General features: G+C 39.6%; 1 protein-coding gene across 1 annotated transcript in view; it reads right to left on the minus strand.

Annotated features, from left to right (window-relative positions):
- Window positions 1–23,770, minus strand: part of Dcaf6 (DDB1 and CUL4 associated factor 6) — a 100,767-nt gene that overhangs the window by 53,393 nt on the left and 23,604 nt on the right. The window contains exons 3-10 of the mRNA XM_032914922.1: window positions 22,158–22,250; window positions 20,857–21,042; window positions 18,169–18,282; window positions 15,752–15,887; window positions 10,263–10,477; window positions 4,961–5,054; window positions 3,124–3,243; window positions 1,281–1,538 (exon numbers count right to left, since the gene is read on the minus strand). Of these exons, the coding sequence (XP_032770813.1) occupies window positions 1,281–1,538; window positions 3,124–3,243; window positions 4,961–5,054; window positions 10,263–10,477; window positions 15,752–15,887; window positions 18,169–18,282; window positions 20,857–21,042; window positions 22,158–22,250 (1,216 nt within the window). The remainder of the gene's footprint in view (window positions 1–1,280; window positions 1,539–3,123; window positions 3,244–4,960; window positions 5,055–10,262; window positions 10,478–15,751; window positions 15,888–18,168; window positions 18,283–20,856; window positions 21,043–22,157; window positions 22,251–23,770) is intronic.

The following is a 23,770-nucleotide window of genomic DNA, read 5'->3' on the forward strand; positions in this document are numbered from 1 at the left end:
ACAGAGGACCTGGGTTCAGATCCTAGCCCCTGCATGGGGACTTGAAACTGGTATACCTCTTCCGGCCTCCTCAGGCACACACAGTGCAAATGCCTATGTGCAGGCAAAACAGACACACGAAATAAAAATAAATACTTAAAGATTTTCTTATCTTTACTAATTTACTAGTTTTGGTCTACTTCCAACTCCTTATCCCCCAAGCTGAATGCCATGTGAAATGTGGAAGAGCTGGCTTTCTAACTCGGCTTCCGCTTCCTGCTTTGATAAACATACATAGTGTTTGTTCATGGTGTTAAGAGTTATGCATCTAGCCCTGGCTTCTATTCCCATAGAAAGTGAGTACTAATTATAAAAAAAATGGAAGATAGTGATAAAACAGTACTTAATTTAAAATGCCCCACTGCCCGGGATCTGGCATCAGTGACAACTTGGAAGTGAAGCTGTGAGGAACCTGCCAGAGGTCTTACTTTAGGGACCAGCATTATTTCTAACTATATCCCTCGCTAATATTTTTGTTCTGTATTAAGTAAAATGCCTCCTTAAAAGAACTTAAAAATAGTAAATGATTATTTTTATAATATTTATAAATGTATAGTTAAAATTTCACGTAAACTATATATTTATTGAAATTATTGTAAATAGTAGTATATTCTACAGTTGGGGTGGGAAAACGAGATATTACTGTACTGAGAGGAAAATATGTTAACAGAATTTATGAGCTGATATTTTTTACTAACATCAAGTACCGTAAAGACAAAGAAGTAGTAAGATAATTCTTTTTCATATATACTGTACGAAAATAACTCTTCTGCTAAAACATACTATGTTTTTGAGAAGGGACCACTGCAGATTCACTATTTTGAATATTCAAAGTCTTTAATAATTTGAAAAAATTGGTAATATAAATACAATGGAAATAATGAGATATATTTTCCTGTCATTTTAATACAGACATAAAACCTAGTAAATCTAAAACAGTATTTTGATTAATAATGGTTTGTAAATAACTTCCAGTGTATAAAACTATGTCAAAATACTACCTGCTATTACCTTAAATAAAATTAACTTACATATATTAAAGATTCACTATTTGTAAAAATTCATGCAAATTGGACACACTTGAATTTTGTGTTTAAGTTATGCTTGTATATTAAAAATAATTTTGACTATTTATTCCAGCAAGAAATTACTATAATTTAGAATCTTTCAAAACAGACTACAAGGTGTTCCCTGTCAGAGATCACCACATAAACAACCTACTTGAATAATATCATCCTCACCAGATTGATGATGTGTATGGTGGCCAGACGCCTCAACAGGCTGCCTTGGTTCACTATCTGGAGAAGACAGCAAAGAGGTGGAACGAGGGCTTTCTATGGCAGCTGCGGCCGCCTGAGCCTGAACTGACCCGGTAGAGGACGTAGAAGGCTGAAGAAGTGCAGCTGGCGTATCTACATCCATTGCAGTTTCACCCACTTCCAAATTAGGGCTCGATGGCACCGTAGGAAGGGCTGAGACATCTGGCTCATTTGTTCCACCTTCAAAAGAGCACACACTAAAGCAAACCCAAGTTTCTAAAAGATCCAGTCATTTTTAAATTAGATGCATGAGTGTGTAGGTGACATGAACGTATGTGCCTGCAGAGGGCAGAAGAAGATGCAGGATCTCCAGAACTGGGGTCACTGACAGTAGTGAACAGTCATGTAGGTTCTGGGAACTGAACTCTGTTCATCTTCAAGAGCAGTGAGCGCTCTTGACACATCTTCCCAGCCTTAAACTCAAATTTCAAATGCAAAAATTAAACACAAACAAACCTCTACAGAAATATCCTGAAAACACACACCAACATAAAAGTTCAGTGTTCTAGTTAAGTCTTATGTCAACTAGAGTTGTCTGAAAATAGGGGAGAACTTCAATTGAGAACATGCCTCCGTCAACCAGCTTTAAGGCATTTCCTTCCTTAGTGATTGACGGAGAGGGCCCAGCCCATGATTGTGGGTGGTGCCATCCCTGGGCCAGTGGTCCTGAGTTCTAGAAGAAGGCAGGCTGAGAAAGCTGAGGAGGGCAAGTGGCACTCCTCTGTAGCCTCTGCATCAGCTCCTGCCTCAGGCTGCTGCTCTGTCTGAGTTCTTGTCCTGACTTCCTTCAAGGATGAGCAGTGATACTGAAGTGTAAGCCAAATCAACCTCTTCCTCCCCGGGTTGCTTTTGGTTATCACAGCAATACAAACCCGAACTAAGACACTCAGTATCTCAGTATCTCAATTATAGCCACTAGTGCTCTCTCCATTTAATCAAATAGTCTAACCAACAGGGCTAAGAATCAATGACACATTCTTGTTAAAATAATCAATCTTGGGCCAGAATGATGGTTAAACAGGAAAGGAACCCTGCTGACAAGCTGGACTGAGTTTGAAAATTGACTTCTCCAAGTTGTTTTCTGACCTTGCCATGCACACACTCACACCATACACATATCAAGTAGATAAATAAAAATGTTTAAATAATTACTTTTTCTAATTACACACACACACACACACTTTAGACTTTTGCAGACTTCCAATTTTCAAAGTGTTTTGGAAATGGACTTAAAATTGACAATCGTTTGTTTCCTGTGTTTTGAAATAAGTTAAATAGCTGGGTCTAGTGGAATCAGAAGAGAGATAGGACTACATTGGTTACAAAACGCAATTCAGAGGGGTTGGGGATTTAGCTCAGTGTTAGAGCGCTTGCCTAGCAAGCGCAAGGTCCTGGGTTCAGTCCTCAGCTCAAAAAAAAAAAAACAAAACAAAACAAAAAAAAAAACCAAACATGCAATTCAGTTATCGGTAGATAATATCAACAAGAACTATCTACCAGCTGGGTGTTGTGATGCACAATTTTAATCCCAGAACTCAGGAGGCAAAGGCAGAAGATCTCTGAGTTCAAGGCCAGACTAGTCTATAGTGCATGTTCTAAGGACAGTCAAGCTACACAGAGAAATCCTGTCTCGAAGTGCAAATACCTAAAGTAAAAAACCACACGGACCAACTACACACAAAAAAATCCAAGAACAAAAGCAAAAAGCTATCTCCCATAAGCAGTTTTGCCAGCTCTCTGGTGACCTAACCAGTAAGACAATTACCTCTGGGCCGCGGTCTTCCTCTTCCTCTGTTGCTCTGGGCAACTTCACTTGCTTCTTCAAACCACCTTGATAACATATCCGACATTCTCTGCATCAATGACACATTGGGACTTTGCTCTCCTATTACAACATAAATTTCATCAGTAAGTTTAGCAAAGTCAGGATAATACGAAACCTAGATCTGAAGGCCTTTAAAATTCTAGAAATTAAAGAACGAATTGCCTAAGTAATTAACATGAACAGATAAAAGTCATCAGAGTCCCCACCACATTGTATGGTAATTATGTGACTGCCCATGTGTGTGGAGGAAGTCCCCCTCTCCATCTATGCTGTCCTTAGGTGACTTTCTATCCCCCATCCCTGCTCCATCACTGTCTATTCACAGTCATAAATGTGCCCTCAGAAGGAAGGGAGGGCTTATGAACTCCAAGTGGAGTAAACTGAAGAAAAGGCTTGCTTTCACACTACATTATCAAACAAACAGCCTTGGGTCTTTACTTCAATTCCTCGAAAACAGTTCTTATTAGTTACTGTGAAGTCCTAGGTATCTGATGGGATTAAGTCCATTCAGAGCTGTATGGCCACAGATATTTGCAACTGGCTGACAGAATATGTAATTTGTCTTTTCAATGTTAGTCCTTTTCTTTGTTCAAATAAATGTATTTGTTTGCTTTTTTCTCTTTAAGGGCATTTTATTTTGTTACACCATGGGAAATATTAAGAACATCTTATGTTCTTACAGTGTTGGGGATATCAAGGGCATTTTGAAATGGAAGTATGAAAACTTAACACTCTGTAGCTGAAGCAGGAAGACTTGGGAGTTAGGACTGGTGTCACAAGCAATTGTGTCTTGGAGGCAGTGGTGGACTAGATAGCAAGTATGAGAGGAGTCAGGAGTACACAGCAAGACACAAGTTCAAAAGTCAAACAGAGTATGAGGTCAGATAAAAAATGTAATTAATATACAATTTTATACATCTTTCATTTGGTTTGTTTTTTGGAGGCAGTCTCTTCATTCTATAGACTAGGTTGGTCTGGAATTTACTGTGTAGTCCTGGCTATCCTTGAATTTAGAATAATCCTTCTGCCTCAGCCTTCAAAGGCCTGGGATTACAGGCATGGAAGCTACCTTTATATAGTGTAGCCATATATTTAAGAATATTATAAAACAAAAAAAGGGGTAACATACTTAGGATATTGTTTTGATTATAAAAGGTCTAATAATATTTAGAACACAATTTTGGTTATAGATTAAGTAAAATATATTCAGGTAAATTGATTTAAAGGTTTTTTTTCTTTTCTTTTTTTGAGCTGGGGACCCGAACCCAGGGCCTTGTGCTTGCTAGGCAAGTGCTCTACCACTGAGCTAAATCTAGCATTAAAAGTTTTGTGTGTGTGTGTGTGTGTGTGTGTGTGTGTGTGTGTGTGTGTGTGTGTGTGTGTACATGCTTGTTTATGTATATGTATATAAAAGTTATATATACATATCCAGTGACTCAGCCATTCCACTTCTAGGAATTTATCCTATGATGTACTTGCACAAATTTACCAAAATATCATGGTAGTGTCATTTACAATTGAAAATAATGGAAATAAGGGGTAGAGAGAGATGACTCAGAGGTTAAGAGCACTGGTTACTCTTCAAAAGGACACAGGTTTAATTCCCAGCATCCACAAGGTGGCTCACAGTCATCTATAATTCCAGTGCTTCCCTTCTGACCTCCACGACAGCACAAAGCACAGCATGGTATACATGCAGACAAAAACAATTATACAGACAAGATAAATAACTCTTTAAATACAACATGTCACAAAAAGCTGGCCAAAGTATAGTTACCATCTCGTTCTCGTTCACTCTCTGGCCGTGCCCTGGGACCAGTATCTGACCAATCACCACGAAGTCTCAAGCGCTTAACTGGGGGCTGTCGTAACTGAAAGGTAATCAATCATAAACAGATTCTATGTGAGCCTCAAAAAGAATTGGGTTTGCTCTCGGCTTTTATTCTGGTGATGGGAACTGAATCCAGGACCCTGTGCATCCAAGGTAGATACTGTACCACTAAGTTAATCTCTTGTCCTCAATTCTTACAGCAGACGTTAGTGGAGCATGTCTATCCCCAAATTGTCCTTCAAGTATGGCAATGAGATGTTAGAGCGATACATGAAACATTGCTAATGCTCTATCAGTCTCCACAGTGCCCATGATGATAAACATCCACTGGTGCTGCAGTCCATACTTACTACCTCAACATGAAAAGCACAAATACAACTTTGAAATTGTATACATGGAAGCTAGGTTTACTATGCCAGTCTGCAATCCCAGGTGAGGCAGGAAGATCATAAATTCAAGACCCACTTAAGCTATGAATAACAACAGCCTAAGCCACTCACTGGCACCTTGTCTCAAAATTAAAAAGAAAAAGAGGAAGAGGAAGGGGAGGGGTAGTGGTGGTGGTGGTGGTTGTCCAGATAAGATACAGTTCTGTGGTAGGGCATGTGCTTCAGTTTAACCCCAGGAAGGGGGAGGGAAGTTGTGAACAGGGAGAGAAGAGAAAAGGAAGAAGAAATGAATGAACATATAATGACTTCTAATCACTGTCCAGCTGGAAGTAGGTCAGTCAATCACTTTGACCTATAACACACCTAACTATGACACCATTTTTTACCTTTTCTGGAACACTTCTCTAGGTTTCCCCAGTATCCATTCCACTCATTCATCACTTACTTTAAACTTTCTCCATTTTCTGCCATGTTCTTAGCAAGTAACTTTTTCTCCTGCTTTAAAAAAAATAGAACTATCATATGACCCAGCTATACAATTCCTGGACACATACACACACACACACACACACACCCTACACATGTGTCAGTTTAACCCCAGGAAGGGGGAGGGGAGTGTGTGTGTGTGTGTGTGTGTGTGTGTGTGTGTGTGTGTGTGTCAGTGTATGCGTGAGTGCTTGCGTGCGTTGTGTATGTATACACAAAGGTCTTTATGGCCTTCCACAGAGATGGCTTGCACACCCATGGTTACTACTGCTCTATTCAAATGAACAGAAAATGCACATGTGGTACACAGACACAATGAAATACAGTTCATCTGTAAAGAAAAATGAAATCATGGCATCTGAGGGGAAAAAGGAGGCCTGGAAAGTAGAAGATCAAGCAAGAACAGAAACTAAGGAAAACCTGCATGTTGTGCCTCATATGTGAACCTAGCCTACAATAAAGATGTGTTTGTGTTTGGTACACACACATGGAAATGTAGCAAAGTTCAAAAATTTAGAAAGAAGACCAAGAAAGGGTTACATTAGGTGACGAAGGATGGACTGTAAGCAAAAGGACTACATTAGGGATGCAAGCGGATACGAACCGAATTGCTTTCTAGTTTTTGTAATAACATGAATTTAACCTCCCATGTATTGAGGAACCATTTTTATATCCCCAAATAATCCAACATGTGTCATTTACTTGGCAGTGATTGTGAAAACAGTGTTCTTTCTAATCCCATTCACCATTAGAGCAATAACAATTAGACAAGACTAGTCCTACTGACCCACTTGAAAGGATGATTTCTTTCCCCAAATTTGTTCTACAATATACAAAGTGTGGCTTTAAAAAACATAAAATAAAGCCCTGTAGAAAGGACACGAATTTTCTCACCTGAATTCTATGAATTTGTTTCTCCTTGTAGCTTCCTAACTCACAGTCATTCTCAAAGTTGAGTCACAGCCATGCTCAAAGCCCCAGTGCTCCCTCTGTGCTTTCTATTGCCTTCTCCGGTCTTCAAATGCCCTGAGTCAATAATCACTGGTCTGTTCCTATATCCATTTCTTCTCACAACATGCTCAAAGTTCTTCTACTGATGCAAAAAAACCTGTTTCCTGAGGGCTCACACTGCCAAGGTCACCGAATGTTCTAGTTTGCTTTCTACTGCTATGATAAACATGGCTTAAAAGCAACTTGGAGAGGAAAGGGTTTATTTCGCCTTACAGCTCATAGTCTATCATTAAGGGAAATCAGGGCAAGAACTCAAGCAGGAACCAAAAGAGAGCACATGGAAGAATGTGGCTTTCTGCTTTGGCCTCCAGGGTTCAACCCGCTTTCTTATACAACCCAGGAGCACCTGCCCAAAAGTGACAGTGCCCACAGTGTGTTGGGCCTTTGTGCATCAGTCATTAATCAAGAAAATGACTCCACAGACATTCCCACAGGACAAATTGATGGAGGCAATTCTTTAATTGAAATTCTCTCTTTCCAGATATATCTACACTGGTGTCAAGTTGATAAAAACGAACTTGTACACCAATGAATAAACATTTGCCAAATTCACAGATTGTGGTAAATGGTCATTAGTGGAGGCCAGTGAGACAAACAGGTTGTGGGTAAATGCTCTTGCTGCCAAATCTAATGATATGCATTCTAGGAATCTACTTTCTTTCTTTAAAGACATGTGTATTTTATTTCATATCAATGGAATAATACAATATGTAGCTTTTTGTGTCTGTCTTTTTTCACTTAGCATGCTTTCATTGATTAATATGGTGGAGTATCAATAGTGACAATTACTTAGTGAACACATAATATTAACTTGGTGGTAAGAATGTTTGCTGTATGAGCATGAGGACCTGAGTTCAAATCCTTAAAATCTATGGAAAAAGGTGGGCATAGTAAGGCACATCTGTAACCCCAGCACTCGGGGGAAGAGAGTCAAAGACAGGAGAATGCCAGGAACTTGCTGGCTTAAATGAAGTTTTAACATAAACTACCAAATGAAAAATTATGGAAATTAAGACGATACCTCCTTAGTTTCATACACATACATAACTCTTATTTGGTCAAGTATAATAAGTATGATTTATTTTTATAATTCAGATTTTAAAATTATTGTTCTTAATTTGGTTAATTCAACAAAGCATACTAAGAAAAGAGCTCCATAAAAATGACTCCGCATTCACCCCGGTGACATATCCATCTTTGGCCAAGGCAAAACTGGCTGGCCCACTTAAAGCATCTGTGCACTTCCAAATTTTTCATTATCTTCAGTCACAGAGTCTGACTGCAACCGTACTCTCCAAGTCTCAAAGGGAAATTATACAGCAGCAACAAAACGACATAGCAGAACTCGCTTTCAACCAGTCCAAAAAGCTCATAAATAGCTTATAATTTTTCTACTTTACATAAATGTACTGTCACAGTCAACATCCTAAAATTCATCTACAAGATGATATTTTTTGCTAATTTTATAATAACAACTGTCAAGCCCAAATTCTGGAGGTTAGACAAAGCCAGCATTCCCCAGGAACTTGTGAAGCCTGTTCCCCTCTACCACAGGAGCCAATTCCTTATCACTGGCAGAGGGGACAAATGTCTATCTGTGGTGCCTATTAGCATCCAGAGCTCATGATGGCCTCCAGGCTCCCTCAGTATCACAAGTACTTGTTTTTCACTTCCAAAGTCCATGCTGGTATTGGCTTTTCTCACTCACCCCATTCTGTATACTTCTCTAGCTCATGGTCTTCCCCCATCCCAGCTTCTCATTTCTCCATATAACCCAGTTAGGTTGGCTACGCTCGCTCCCACTGTCTGCTCTCTCAGTCCTCACCTCTCACTTTCCCTATCCTCACTCTCTTCATGGCCAGATGCAATCTGCTGGCCACATTCAGTTACTACTTTCTCTCTCCGCTCAGGATTTTTCCAGATACCTCTGGCTGAACTCTCCCCCCTCATATCTACAATAAAAACCTTCCCCTCAACCATACCTAAGAACGGTAGTGTCATCAGTTTATACACGACTGAATTTAGTTTACATCTCTTAAGAATCATACATTTGCTACTGCTGCTCTTCCTTTAAATGTACAAAATGTTGAGACAGTTGTCTAACAGCGCTCGCCTGTCATGTGAGACTCTGGGTCGAATCCCCAGTACCACAAGTCAAACAACAAAATAAGCCCATTAGCAGACATTTAGCTAAAACCAAACCAGTACTAACTAGTAATTAATTAATTTGCTGGGCAGTGGTGGCACATGCCTTTAATCAGGAGGCAGAGGCAGGCAGATCTCTGAGTTTGAGGCCAGCAGAGGGTGAGATATGCTTTTCTGGCCTCTGTCATACAATAAGCACATACATGATACAGAGACAAACATACAAACAAAACAACTAGACATATACGATAATAATTAAAAGTATGTCTACAAACATTTTTAGCAGTCAGCATAGCTGGCACGTTAGGAAAACTGTAACAAACTAAACCAAACAAGTTCCCATGGCTGTACACTGTGGAAAGTGTACTATTTCTACCTTCCTACTTTTATACTTTGGTCACAGTAATTCAATTCTTTCACCCACTTTTATATAAATACCTTCTTAAACTTTTCCCACTTTCTCATATATATGTTATAGAATGAACCTATGGCTCTTGTCACGTGCTAGTAACATGTGAAAAAAGAGGCACAAGTGTGAGATGACGGAACTGCTGCCTACCTACATATGAACAGTCAACAGTAAGGGTGGCACTCGGTATAGCAACGCACTGAATCTTCTGGACATTTATCATCACATGTTCTACTGTCTTAACTGACTTTTCTCCAAGCATCTACAAAGTTAAACGTTCTCTATTTTTTTTTTTTTCTTTTCTTTTTTTCGGAGCTGGGGACCGAACCCAGGGCCTTGCGCTTGCTAGGCAAGCGCTCTACCACTGAGCTAAATCCCCAACCCCTAAACGTTCTCTATTATGTATCTTTTAAACTTTAGATCATTTCATTTCTACAGCCCTGCTTATTAGCCTAGTCTATGTTCCCTAAGTCAGAAACTCTGAAAAATCAATGCATTTACTTAGTTATTTGAACATTTTTAACTTTCTATTTCTCTCTCTCTCTCTCTCTCTCTCTCTCTCTCTCTCTCTCTCTCTCTCTCTCTCTCTCCCCCTCCCTCCTCCCTCCCTCCTCCCTCCTCCCTCTTTTTTTTTTTTTTTTTTTTTTTTTTTTTTTTTTTTCTCCTTTTCCCTAGCTCCAGGACCTCAAACTTCTCTCCTTTTTAGCTCAAGAAACTTAGCACCTTAAACTGATCATCTATCCTGCCTTCTCTTGGGAACTACAGGCCTCTCACCACGAAGAAAGAATCTAGTTTTGAGTAAACTTACCTCTTCCCGCCTCTCCTCTGCAGAAGGAGTTTTAAGTTCTCGTGCTGTATCATCTTTGGGGTCAAAAAGATAGATGTAATCGGAAGAGTAACTGACAAGAATCTCTTGACCATCTTCACTGTAACACAGCGATGTCACTCTGCATGATTTATTACTAAGATGAGAAGGGATAAAGCGAGCAACCATTCCAGTAGTTCCTCGACCTGCATAATTCCCTAAATAACAGGAATTTATTCAAAATTAATACTGTTATACACATTAAAAACTCTTTTACTGAATTATGAGATATGTGTAATAATGTAGCAATATAAATCCAAATAATCACTCTGTATCCTCAAGGTTTCCTTTTAAATAGTCAAGAACTTACAACAAAGAAAAGAGAACTGTATAAAGATAATACATGTTCCAGTTCTATTGCTATGAAAAACACCAAAAGCAACTTGAGACGGAAAGGTTTAATTTGGCTTATACTCTCAATCCCAACCCACCACTGAGGGAAGTCAGAGCAGGAACTCAAACAGGAGCACAGTAGGGGCTGCGGAGGAAAGCTGCTCACTGCCTTTGACCCCTGGCTTGCTCAGCTACCTTTCTTACACAGCCCAAGCCCACAAAGGCCTACATCAATTAGCAATTAAGAAAATGTCATACAGGGATACTGTGTTAGTCAGGGTTTCTTTCCTGCACAAACATCCTGACCAAGAAACAGGCTGGGGAGGAAAGGGTTTATTTAGCTTATACTTCCACATTGCTGTTCATCACCAAGGGAAGTCAGGACTGGAACTCAAGCAGGTCAGGAAGCAGGAGCTCATGCAGAGGCCATGGAGGGATGTTACTTCCCCTGGCTTGCTCAGCTTGCTTTCTTATAGAACCCAAGACCACTAGCCCAGGAACGGCACCACACACAATGGGCTGGGTCCTCCCACCTTGAACACCATTTGAGAAAATGCCTCACAGCTGGGTCTTATGGAGGTATTTCCCCAAGGGAGGCTCCTTTCTCTGTGATAAATCCAGCTTGTGTCAAGTTGACAGACAAAACCAGCCAGCACAGATACTCATAGGCCAATCTGACTGAGATAATTATCACTGGAGATTCCCTCCTCTCAGGTGTGTCAAGCGGACACACACAGAGAGCATATTTAAACAAAGAAAAACCTTTATATAATTCAAAATCCCAGATTACATGATTTGCTGAAATATCATTATTAATACCTGATTTCTGCACTAAATCATCTTCAAGCTTCTCATTCAAATTATGACCATTTCTGTAACAGGAAACTTGACACTTGGCAGAACAGGGTAATACAATTTTGATTGCCTACTGGCTACTTACCTATGTAATCACTGATTTTAGAAACCATTACCTATTTTTTGAACAAATGTATTACCATAACCCCTAAAATAACCTCATTAATATAATTTATAGGTGCCAGGATATTAAAATCACTTCTCTGCCTTCACACAGAGCTCAAAATATTAATAGGCTTGGGGTATAATATATACAACTCAACACAAAGTTAGGCCGAAGATGAAAACATCATGCAATGTAGAAACTCATTCCCTATGGCAGAGACCTTTCTTATCATTTATAAAAATTTGAGATTTTTTAAAAATTTATTTTTATGTTTATGGGTATTTTAGCCACAAGTATGAACCCTGTCCACTGAGCACTGCCCACAAAGGCCAGGAGAGAGAGAGCACTGGATCCCTTAGAATTGGAATTGCAAATGGCTGTTAACCACCACCAAGATCGTGGAATATATGTACATATATCATGAGCTGCAGTGCCAATAAAAAAAATTACTAGGCTTTCCTCAGTTGCAACAGTTATTTTAATTTAGATAATCTCGGATTAGTGATTCAATCATACAGAGTATTAATAGATTAGGAAGAAGTCTCAGTACATTCAACAGACTTGGTGCTTAAAATCTTCAACAGTATATTCTCTAAAGAATGCAAGAGGGCTAGAGAGATAATGGTTAGGTAGCCCAGAGGATGTGGGCTTGATTCTCAGCATGGGTTGCCTCAGTGGAGTCCCCAGCACCTCCATCAAAAAGGCAGTCACTAAGAATGCAGCAGAAGCTGCAAGGCAAGCACTGCTCTCCTCAATACACCCAACAGCAGCACCTGAGGTCGCAGTGGAGCACAGGGCCCAGGGAACTGCCAAGGACTTACCACCTCGCTTGCAGCAACCCAAAGGCCAAGAACACGGAGGCTGCAGAGATCAAGGCAGGCAGGCACGCACGCACGCACGCACGCACACACACACTCCCCCTCACAAGCACACAGCAGCACCACAGCGAACTGCCAGAGCCTGCAGTACCTAAGAACTTCGCCTTCCAATCAGCGGAGCTGTGCCAGCACCCACTTCTTCTTTCTTCTTTCCTATGTCTAACTTCCACTCTTGCGTGTATGTCTCATAGTGGATTTGCTTTTATTTGTAAATTGTTAGTGAGGTTTTAGGACTGTTGTTTATGTCCATTCAATTAGTTTACTCTGAGGCATTCTTTATACTCTCCAGCTGCCTCTCACATACTCCTCGCGCTTATTTCTAATTTGTTTTTATTTATTGTGATGGTAGGAATGAAACGAAGGGCATGTGCATGCCAGGCCAATACTCTTCCACTGAGCTGTATCTCTAGTCCTTGGCATTGTGAAACCCTGTGATTTGGCTGCATAGTTGAGACTGGCTTTGAACTCATGATTCTCTGGCCTCTGCCTCCCTATTCTGGAATTACAGGCACTGACTACCATGTCTCGTTTATGATCCCAACTTTAATAACTCTGGTGGTCTTCAGTACAATTCAGTATGATAGCAGAGAGTTAAATTGGCCTAGGAGTGCTAAATTCTAGGAATCCCAAAGTCGAGTCATGTCCTGCTAAAAATATATATAATCTTGCTTTTGTTGAGAGCAGTAAGCCTATAATTTGATATTATCTTACAGTTTCACCCAAAATGTGCATATTCAAATTGACAGGATTCCTTATCACAGTTTCAAAGAGAAAATCTCTCAGAATGTAAAGGTCTGAGGATGGGGAGGAACGGTGTGAAACACTGCTTTGCATGTGACACTGCTCCTGCATTCATGGACTCAAGTAGCTGTGGAAACCTGCACAGGATCAGCCACTGACAACCTAGAACTAATGGTAGAGCAGCACTCGAGGCATCGCCTCTGGCTGAAGAGCTCCTGTAGTTAATGGGGCTAGGGAAGGAGATGTGCACTAGTAAGATGCCAGAGTAACTCTATTGAACTCAACAGGCTAAAGGGGCCACTGTCATGAAAGTGGAAGGACATGTTGGGAAAAGAAGGGTTTTGGGGGAATGCGAAGATAAACCAAAAGAATGGAAGGGTAAATATGATCAAAATATATAAATGGGAGAAATTATCAAAGAATTAAAATTTATTAAAAACAAAACAGAAAAGCTCTCATCTAGTATTCCTTCCCATTTGATATCTAGGTTGGTTATTACAGACATGGGTGGTTTCCACCCAGGTCCACCTTTACTTTTAATACAATTGTGAATATGTATTTATTACTCATTGTTGTATAAATGTACATGCACATGTACACTTGCACAATCTCTTTAGGTGGACTTGGGCATCAGATAATAAGTAGCACATGTTGACTCTGCTTAGCTTAGATGCTGCAGTGCTGAATTTAAGTCTGATTTGTAACTGCAGGGACAGCAAAGGAGATGTCTGTAGAGGGCCGCAATAACATTCGCCACCACTAGATGGCGCTGGCTTCCACTGCGCCCCACGTGGAAGGCCAGGATAGCCTCCGCCATTACAAGATGGCGCTAGCCTTCGCTGCGCCAGCCGACTCCCTTTCAGGAAGTTATCTGTGTGCGCATGTGCAAGAGTGCCTTCGTGCCAGGTCTTTGCCCACTCCGGGGCGTGCCTTATGAAATCATGGGTAAACAACCAATCAGGTGTGGATGCGCCGCGCTAGGGTGTATATAAGCGCACCATGTTGGCGCGCCGAGGCTTCTCCTTAAGATTAAAATAAAAGTTTGGTCACAGCAAGGATTTCTATGTCCCCGCGTGTTTCTTGCCGGCGAGAGGTCGCGTGTGGGACAATCGTCTAAACAGAGACTCGCGCGCGCACGTGTGTGTGTGTGTGTGTGTGTGTGTGTGTGTGTGTGTGTGTGAGTGTGTGTGTGTGTGGCTGTGGCTTTAAGACGATTAAAACAACGGGTCTAGAGAATTAGAATTTCCCTAGAACTGCCATGCTGAAGGTAGGAAAGGCTAAAGCCCTGGTGACAGCTGGAGAAGAATATGACTTCCTGAAAGAGATTTTACATAGTTCTGCCTACATTGTGCACCCTACACTTCCTAGCTTTTGTTTTAGCCTTTCTATTAAATTATAATACTGATACAAAAAAGGCAGAGAGAAAGTAGGAACCCTTTTCTCCACAGTATGGCCAAAAGGCAAATAAATCCATTTTCCTTTATCAGTATGCCTCCTAATTACTTTCAAGAAATACTGGCTTTATAAACTGAAGTGCTCTTGTGAGATTGCCAAAAGTTGGCAACAATTATCATAAGACAAAATGGAGGCTCAGAACAGAGTCTACCTAAGTCTCTAGTAGATCTAACCCTAAGACATCTTGATATCAGAGAGCTAAAACCTAGAAATGAAAGAAAACAAATTTCTATTGTTTTAAGAGACTCACTTTAATAACATATTATGGCAGTCTTGGGAAAGAAAGAAATTGTTTTTTTTTTTCAGATTTATTTTATGTGCATAAGTGTTTGCTTGGGTGTGTGTGTGTGCATGCACTCGAGTGCATGTGCGTGTGTACGGGTGGGGACATGTGCATATCATATGCATTCCAGGTACCTTGGGAGTCAGCACCCCTGGAACTGGAGTTGTAACCCACAATATGGTGCTAGGAACCAAACGCAGGGCTCTGCAAGAGCAACAAGTGCTTTGACTCACCGAGCCATCTCTCCACACCCAACTTTATTTTATTCTTAATAAGGGGGGGTATATGTGTACCTGGGTGTAGGTGCTTATGGAGATCAGAAGATTACATACCAAATCCCCTAGAGTTGGAGTTGCAGGCAGCTAAGAACCATCTCCTGTAGTTGTGAGCTGCCTAACTTCAGTGCTGGGAACCAAATTCTCTTCCCCACGGAACCCTCCCTAGCTCCTGCTGTGAACGGATAATCTGTGCAGGCGTCATCCCAACAGTCTGTCTGGTTTTCCTTTTGAGACCAGCCCTCATGCAGTGCACGCTGGCCTCAAACAGGAATGACTTTGAAATTCTCATCTTCCTGCCTCCAGCTACAGAGCACTGAGATTACAGCCACGCACCACTATGTCTAGTTACCAACAACAGAGTATTTAAAAATCAGTAAAATAATTTTCCTCTTAGAATAACCTATATTACTTAAATAACACAAGAAAGTTAAAAACTATGTAAACGTAAAAATATTATAACAATTTCATTGAACAGTCTCATATTTTGCCTAATGTTTCCTCACCTGTAGCTCTTGTGCCCAGCATTCGCCGATCATAAATCCGTACGGAGCTGTCAGAACAGCCCACGGCAAGGTGATACGGTACTGGGGGACAGATAGCCACAGAAGTGGCAGCACGCCTACAGTTGATTAGAATATCCTACAAAAGACAGACACGAGACCAGGTACATATAGCTATATAGAAGTGAATACTTGTAAAGCACTTTCCATTTAATTATAAGAAAATAACCTACCTCAGACATTCTAGTTCAGTCAGCAAAAACAAAAAGGGAAAACACAACAAAACGGTTTTCTTGTAATTGATTTTTTAAAGACTCTGTTAGAATTTATTTCTAACATATTTAGCCAAAAGGGAAGCTCACAATATTATTCATGTTACATACATTTACAACATTCTTTATACTCTTTGACTACACATATGACAAGCTTTACCAGGAAAATCATTCTACTTCTCACCCTTGCATTATTATGAGAATGCTATTTAGAGAAGCACACCTGTGCCTTCCTAAAATGTGGACGAATTTAAGAGCATTTGGAATAATGAGTTTTAGTACCACCATTTACTAGGAAACCTGAAGCCTCTCACTACTCAACCCTCTTGGACTTATCATTTGCATGTTGAGAGCCAGTCCCACCCTGGTCCTGTTCCACTGACACTGCTCATAGGTCTCAGCAGTGATGGTGTTCACTGCCCTGAGTCTGCACAGGGTCCCTTTTGGCTTCCTTCTTGGGTTGTCTATTTGTCCCCTACTCTCGAGGAGAAGGGGTTCTGTCTTAGTGGCTTTTATTCCCGAGGATAATACTCCATGGTATTAAAAATAGCTTTTAATTCTCTGGAAAAATCCACATAAAAATGTGTTTAGGAAGATATTATACATATACATATTTCCTTAATACTGAGGTTCAAACACAGGGCCTGGGGCATGCTAGCTACCACTGAACTAAACCCCTGGTCCTAAAACACCCAATATTTTAAACTTATTTCAGAGCTTTCTATTCAATATGTATATGTCTTTATATGTGTTACATACATGAAAAGATGAAAATTTGTCTTCAAAATTTGTTTCTACTTTTTGTTTTCTGCTTCATCTGTTTCAAGTGCATATTTTTTTCATTAACCATTTCACTGGTTAGTTAGCAAGTATTCAGACACATTAGTAATGATTCTTGGCTTTGTTTTGTTGCTACTTTTCAGTAAAAATAAAGTGAACAATTTCTTTATTTCATTGACTACTTCAATGAGTCAATAAAGATCTACTGTTCTCTACATACTGTATGACAGAGAACTCTTGAAAGAAGCCATCTAGGGCCAAAAGACTTTTTCAGGCCTTTTATAAGTGTTAAATATTATAATTCATAAAATAGTAAGTAAACGGATTTTTGAGACGTAGACTAAATTTGGTAGAATGCTATTTCTTTAAAAACAAAGCAAAATAAAATCTTCTAGAGGATAGAGGGAGCCAAGCAGTGGTAGCCATGCCTTTAATCCCAGCACTTCGGAGGCAGAGACAGGCAGATCTCTGAGTTCGAGGACAGCCTAGTCTACAGAGTAAGTTTCAGGATAGCTGGGACTACACAGAAAAACCCTGTCTTGAAAACAATCCAAAAATAAAAAACAGAAAAGATGGAGGGAAAGATACTAAATTTTCACCCACCTTTACCACTACTGTTTTGGTAAGCCAAACTGTGTACTTAGTAAATGAGATGTATTGATAAATTCTCCAGGTTTTTATAATACTGGTCACATTTACTTTTGCATATGTATATGTGTATGTGTACACATGCCTGCGTGTGTGTGTGTGTGTGTGTGTGTGTGTGTGTGTGTGTGTGTGTGTGTGTGTGACGATGTTCATGCAGGCTTGCATGCGTGCACACAGGAGTGAGTATAGATGGGGAGGCCAGAGGTTTTTGTCAGAGGTCTTCCTCAATGGCTCCATACCTTATTACTGGAGACAGAGTCTCTCACTGAACCTGAAGCTCATCATCTCAGTTAGGGCGGCTGACTGAGGAGCTCCAGTCACCTACCTAAAGGATTACAGATGCCCACTGCCATGCCCAGCTTTTTTTTTTTTTTTTTTTTTCCCCGGGGCTGGGGACCGAACCCAGGACCTTGCGCTTCCTAGGTAAGCACTCTACCACTGAGCCAAATCCCCAACCCCCATGCCCAGCTTTACATGGGCACTCGAGTTTAGAACTCAGAGCCTTACACTTTGCACAAGCACTGAGAAACTGAGCCATCTATCGACTGCCTATAAATATACTTAAATGTACAACTGAAACAGAAGTTTATCTACCTCATTAACAGTTAAATTAAAAGTTTTATGATTGAAATTTTAGCATAACAAAATTACCACCAAAGATATCTAATTGAACTGTAACTAACTTTTTCCATATGACTTGTGTAAAGTTTGGATTCTTACATCTTTGCAGTCTTCTTTTGTGCAACTGGTTTTGATGCGTGTGTCAAACCACCTAACGGTTCCATCTTCACCACAGGACAGGAAGGTATAAGGGTCGTTTGGTACAGTCATAATCTAAGATGAGACAAAAGCACGAGGAAACACTACTGCACAATTAAACAGCTGGTTCTGAAACACAGTGCTACTGTCTTATACATCCAGGAAAACTATCCATATAAGTAATTATCTATGACTTACCCAAAGTGTGCTCTCAAACAGAATAAGTAATTAGTTACTTTGAAAGTATATTAATATAATTTTATGTAAAAATTTTCCAAACTTTGTAAGTATGTTTAAATTAAAGATAATGAAGTCGAAAGAGTATGCCGACTTATCCATATGGTCCTGAAATAATCATAGCATCTTTAAGAATCAAAGAAGAGGCAAGACTGTATCTTTCAGAAAAGACTACATGATAATGGAAAAAGTCAAAGAGAAAAAGAATGAAGACTGCTGACTTAAAAGATGGCATTAGGAACCCTGATCCAAAGCACGCATAAAGGTTACAGAGGAGGTATGGTAAAGGCAGAGGCTTGCAGACCCACTAACACTTGGCTTTGAGCCCAGCAAGACTCATGTTTGATTCCTGACTTTCAGAATTTCAGACAATACATTTGTGTTGTTTAAAGTCACATGTCTAGACTTAAGTATTGATATTTCTTTGCTATTATTGAAAATGTTTATAATCAACACAAAATAGTAAAGACTTATACACCATAGAAAGGCAATTATAAAGAGCATACTTAACACAAATGAATGGAATACATAGTGCACAGAATTTGTGATTTTTGACTCATTTCACATTTGTGAGAAATTAGATGACTGCATCCCTCACCAAGTCAGCAGTGTTAAATTACTTAGGAAGTAATTTTGTTGGTAAATGTATTTGCAACTTGTTGCTGATTCGGATTTAATGACTTCATTAAATAAGGTCATTTTTCACTTTGTATACTACTATCTACAATCCAAAATTTTTTTAAAAGATTTATTTATTATGTACACAGTGTTCTGCCTGCATGTATGCCTGCAGGCTAGAAAAAGGCACCAGATCTCATTAAAGATGGCTGTGAGTCACCGAGTGGTTGCTGGGATTCAGGACCTCTAGAAAAGTGGCCAGTGCTCTTAACCTTTGAGCCATCTCTCCAGCCCACAAACCGAATTTTTAGGAGCACATCTTTCCTAAAGTATTATTCATACAACTTATTTAATTCCTTTATCTAATTAGTTCATTAGTTTAGAAAAATAAGTTTCACTCAGGCAATTACAATAGGAATCATTAATACTTTTGTAAGGGATGTCCTTTGACACAGACTAGGAGTTCAAAGCAAATTAGGAAATCTGTCTAGTTGGCTGTTGACTTAAGAGATTTAGTGACTACACACAAAGATCAATACAAAAATCTATAAAATCAGTCCCAGGAAATCACTAAACAAACAGAAACAATAACAAAATTTGAGAAGAAGGGAAAAACACACTCTTGTTTGCTTTTATGTGCATTAGTACTTTGGCTGCGTATATGTTTGTAGGGGGATGTCAGATTCCCTGGAACTGGAGGTGCAGACAACTGAGAGCTGCCACCTGGGTGCTGGCAGTTGAACCTGGTTCCTCTGGAAGAGCAACCAGGGCTCTTAAGCACCGAGTCATTTCTCCAGCCCTAAACACACTCGTTAGAATCAGTATATCATGGTATTTAAAAAGGCTCCAGCTGCCCAGGCATGGAGGCACATACCTCTAATGTCAACATTGTGGAAGTAAAGGTAGTCATACCTTGAGCTCCAGGTCAGCCTGGCATACATAATAAGCTCTAGTCCAGCTAGGGCTGCACAGTGAGGTGAGGTGCAGGAGAGGAACTCATGGCTGGTGTGGTGGCCTCGCCTATAATCCCAGTACTCAAGAGACAGAGGCAGGAGGACCAGGAATTCAAGGTCAGCTGCAACTACACAGCAAGCTTAAAATCTTGAGAACTATAAGAAACTCTGACTCAAAAAGCCAATTAACATAGCTGGGTGAGGGGATTAGATAGGACAGGGATGGGGACAGGGTTGGGGGAGGCCAGGGGTGGTGTTATACACCTTTAATCCCACCACTTGGAAGGCAGAGGCAGGTGGATTTCTGTGACTTCAGGGCTAGGCTGGTCTACAAAGCAAGTTTCAGTGGGACCCTGTCTCAAAAAAATTTTTTTTAATTTATTGTGTTACTGGAACACAAAATAAACTTACACAGTAGGGATGACAGAAATAAACCTCTGTAAGGCAGTGTATTTCAGAGAACAAAACCTACTATAAAACCATGCAACAAAGTAAAAATAGCATGCTTAAAGGCTGGTGACTGCCATAATAAAACCCATTATCTTTATATGATAATGTAAAATTAATTTAAAAATAAATACAAAAGGGTAGAAAGGCTATATCTGATTAAAACATGGTTGTTTAATTGCAAATTTATCTTACAATACTAATACTAGAATCTTACTTTTTTATAACTTTATCCACAAAATCTACCATGATAAACTTTCAGAAATGCTTAGATGAAATATAATCTGCCAATGGGTCCATTACCTAAGAATGTAGATGTGTGTGTAACCAAGACAGACGCATGTCCACACTTACACAGGAGCACGCATTCACACGTACAGCCACAACCCTGTACCTCGTAAGTAGTTCCATAATGGCACGTGAATTGGCACTGTCTGTTGGTTTCTGCATCTTGCTCGATGTTGGTGTAAAATATGACTCCATCCCCAGAACAAGACACAATCTGCTTGTCATCTGTGCACGGCAAAAACTTTGCACTAAATATATTTGCTCGATGCCCTGAGCGGATGGTTGTCAAAACCTAAAATATACAAGAAATGCAGTTCATAGCATTAATTTATTTTCCTGGTGAGAAACATTCATGTTTCTGAAGTTCTTTTTTTTTTTTCCAGAGCTGGGGACCGAACCCAGGGCCTTGCGCTTGCCTCTACCACTGAGCTAAATCCCCAACCCCCGAAACATTCGTGTTTAATGTAATTATAAGCAGTAATACATTCTTAACAAAAGAATACTACTTTTTCATTATCATCTATAAAATTTTAATTATAAAATTCCTTTATATTTCTAATATTTCTTCTAAATATTTAAATTTAAAATACTTGACAGGTCCCTAAGGTGTTACATATAGAATGTTATAATATACAAGGTTTTATTGAGATTCAAACCATAATTAATTCGGAAAACTAGTAATACAATTTAAATAATGTGTGCTGTTAATTCTGTTGTGAATATTTACTCTTTGAAGTGCTCTTAAAAATAATTTTTAAAAAAAAGTTGTAATTTAGAGTGCTTTGCTTCACAAATAGTAAAAATTAAACCCTATTATATGAGCCCATGTTAGGATCCTTCTGCCTCTACATCGTAAGTGTGAGGATTGCAGGTCTGTGCCAGCAAAGGTTATTCCCAATATGCTACAAATAGAGCAGTAAGTAGAAGTCACTCAAGCACCTTTATGTTTTAAAAAACCCACAATATCTTATTTTGCTCAATGATATTGATATATGATTTGCCTATTGTCCATTTGGATAAAGAGAAGAGCATTTAAATTGTATTGTCTAAAGCACACTGAAAACTTAAATATTAAATTTTCCAACAGGACACAGTTTTGCGCACCTTTAATCCTAGCACTCAGGAGGCAGAGGCAGGGTATCTCTGTGAGTCTGAGGGCGGCCTGGTCTACAGAGTGAGTTCCAGGACAGCCAGAGCTACATTGTGAAACCCTGTCTCAGAAAACCCCAACCAACCACACAAGAAAAAACCTTACATAGCCCAAAGGAAACTATACCTACATGGAACAATGCCTAAATTACACCATTGAGTTTAATGAAGATGACAGTCTAACAAAAATGCCCACCCCACGATTACAATTCCCCTTTTCCTAGCTTCTTTAACATTATATACATTTAACCACTTTACCTTTCTGCTATACGGATTACTAATTACAAGTTTAGTGTCATCAGAGCCAGATAAAATATATTCTCCAGTGTCATTCCAACAGATTGTATTAACCTAAAAAAAAAAAAAAAGAAAGAAAAGAAAGCATAAACAAATTGGACAGAAAAGGAAGTAGTCATCGTTCACTTACCTGTGTTTAAGACACTAATAAAACTCTTTATGAAGGAAAGTTTATAGGCTGAAACCAGACTTTAGTTCTTGATTCACATACAAAAGGCCTGGAAATCACTGTTACATCCTAAAAGGCTCAAGAAGCTACTGCAAAAAACAACAACTGTTCTTGGATCCTCCAGACAAACTACTACCACTATGACCAAAGACACCAGGTAGTCCTGACTTGAGAGGAATGGAAAGCTCGGCAGGAAACAATGCCTAGGCAGGAAACCTTTAATTACACTGTGCTAAGGGCTGATAAAGTAGACAGTATATAAGAACAGGTGACCAAAGGCAGACAGGTGATTCTAAAAATGAACAATAGAGAAAAGCTAGAGATCAAAAACAAATGAACAGAAATGAAGAATGGCTTTGATAGGTTTAACAGCATATTGGACATAGTTGAAGAAATGGCTTTAGGATATACAGAAACCTTTAAAACCACAAAGGGAACAAAGTCTGGGGTATTGGAGTTGGGAAGCCACTGGAATATCCAAGGACTGTGATACAAACACAAAAGGTATAAGAGCCATGTTTAATGGAAAACACCAAAAGACTAAAGTAAGAAAGGGCAGAAATATTTCAAATAATGACAGAATTGCCTTCAAAATATTATCAGCCAACTACAGATTCAGGGTGCTCAGAGGAACTGAGAAGAGCAAATAACTGAAGATCGTAAAGTCCAGGAAAGAGGCCACGAAGGCTGATTGACTGATCAGACCCTCAGAGAGGGGCGGAGGCTAGAGTGCTACAGTTCACACCTGATACGATTTATCTTGGGCTATCCTTAGCTCCCTTTGTCATCCTGTGACTATCAGGAGAAACCTTTAGAACGTATTAACTTGGATTCCACCAACCCAAAAGCAACAATTATCAGAGAACACCTAAAGCCTAGAGACAGCACCAAGACTGAGCTTCCCCCACGTTACTGTAACCTACTGACCCCGACATGTTCTTCACGTGTCCTGACGTACAACTGTCTTTGTTCTGTCACTATAAAAATGTCAGCAAACAGTTACTGCTTGACCATGGAGTTTAGGGATTCCTAAATCTGGGTTCCTGCCAGATGTCATCACTCACATCTGGCTCTTGGCTTATCGGTGAGAAGTGTGTTGTTTCTCACTTAACAAATGAGTCTCTTTCACACTAAAGAAAATCAAAGATAAAGAAAACAATCTGAAAGAAGCCAGAAAAAAATACCTTATCCATAGAGGACAAGATAATAATGTCATCTGACTTCTCAGAAATGCAAGTAAGTATAGAATGAAATTGAAGTGTTGAGAGATAAGAAACATTTACAGAGAATTCTGTACTTACCCTTTCAAAATTAGACTAAATAAAGATGGTCTCCAACAAACAAAAACTGAGAATATTTGTTTCTAGGAACACAGCCTTGCAAGAAATGTTTAAGAAGTTCTTTA

Source organism: Rattus rattus, chromosome 10 (genome assembly GCF_011064425.1).
Source record: "Rattus rattus isolate New Zealand chromosome 10, Rrattus_CSIRO_v1, whole genome shotgun sequence".
Classification (NCBI taxonomy): domain Eukaryota; kingdom Metazoa; phylum Chordata; class Mammalia; order Rodentia; family Muridae; genus Rattus; species Rattus rattus.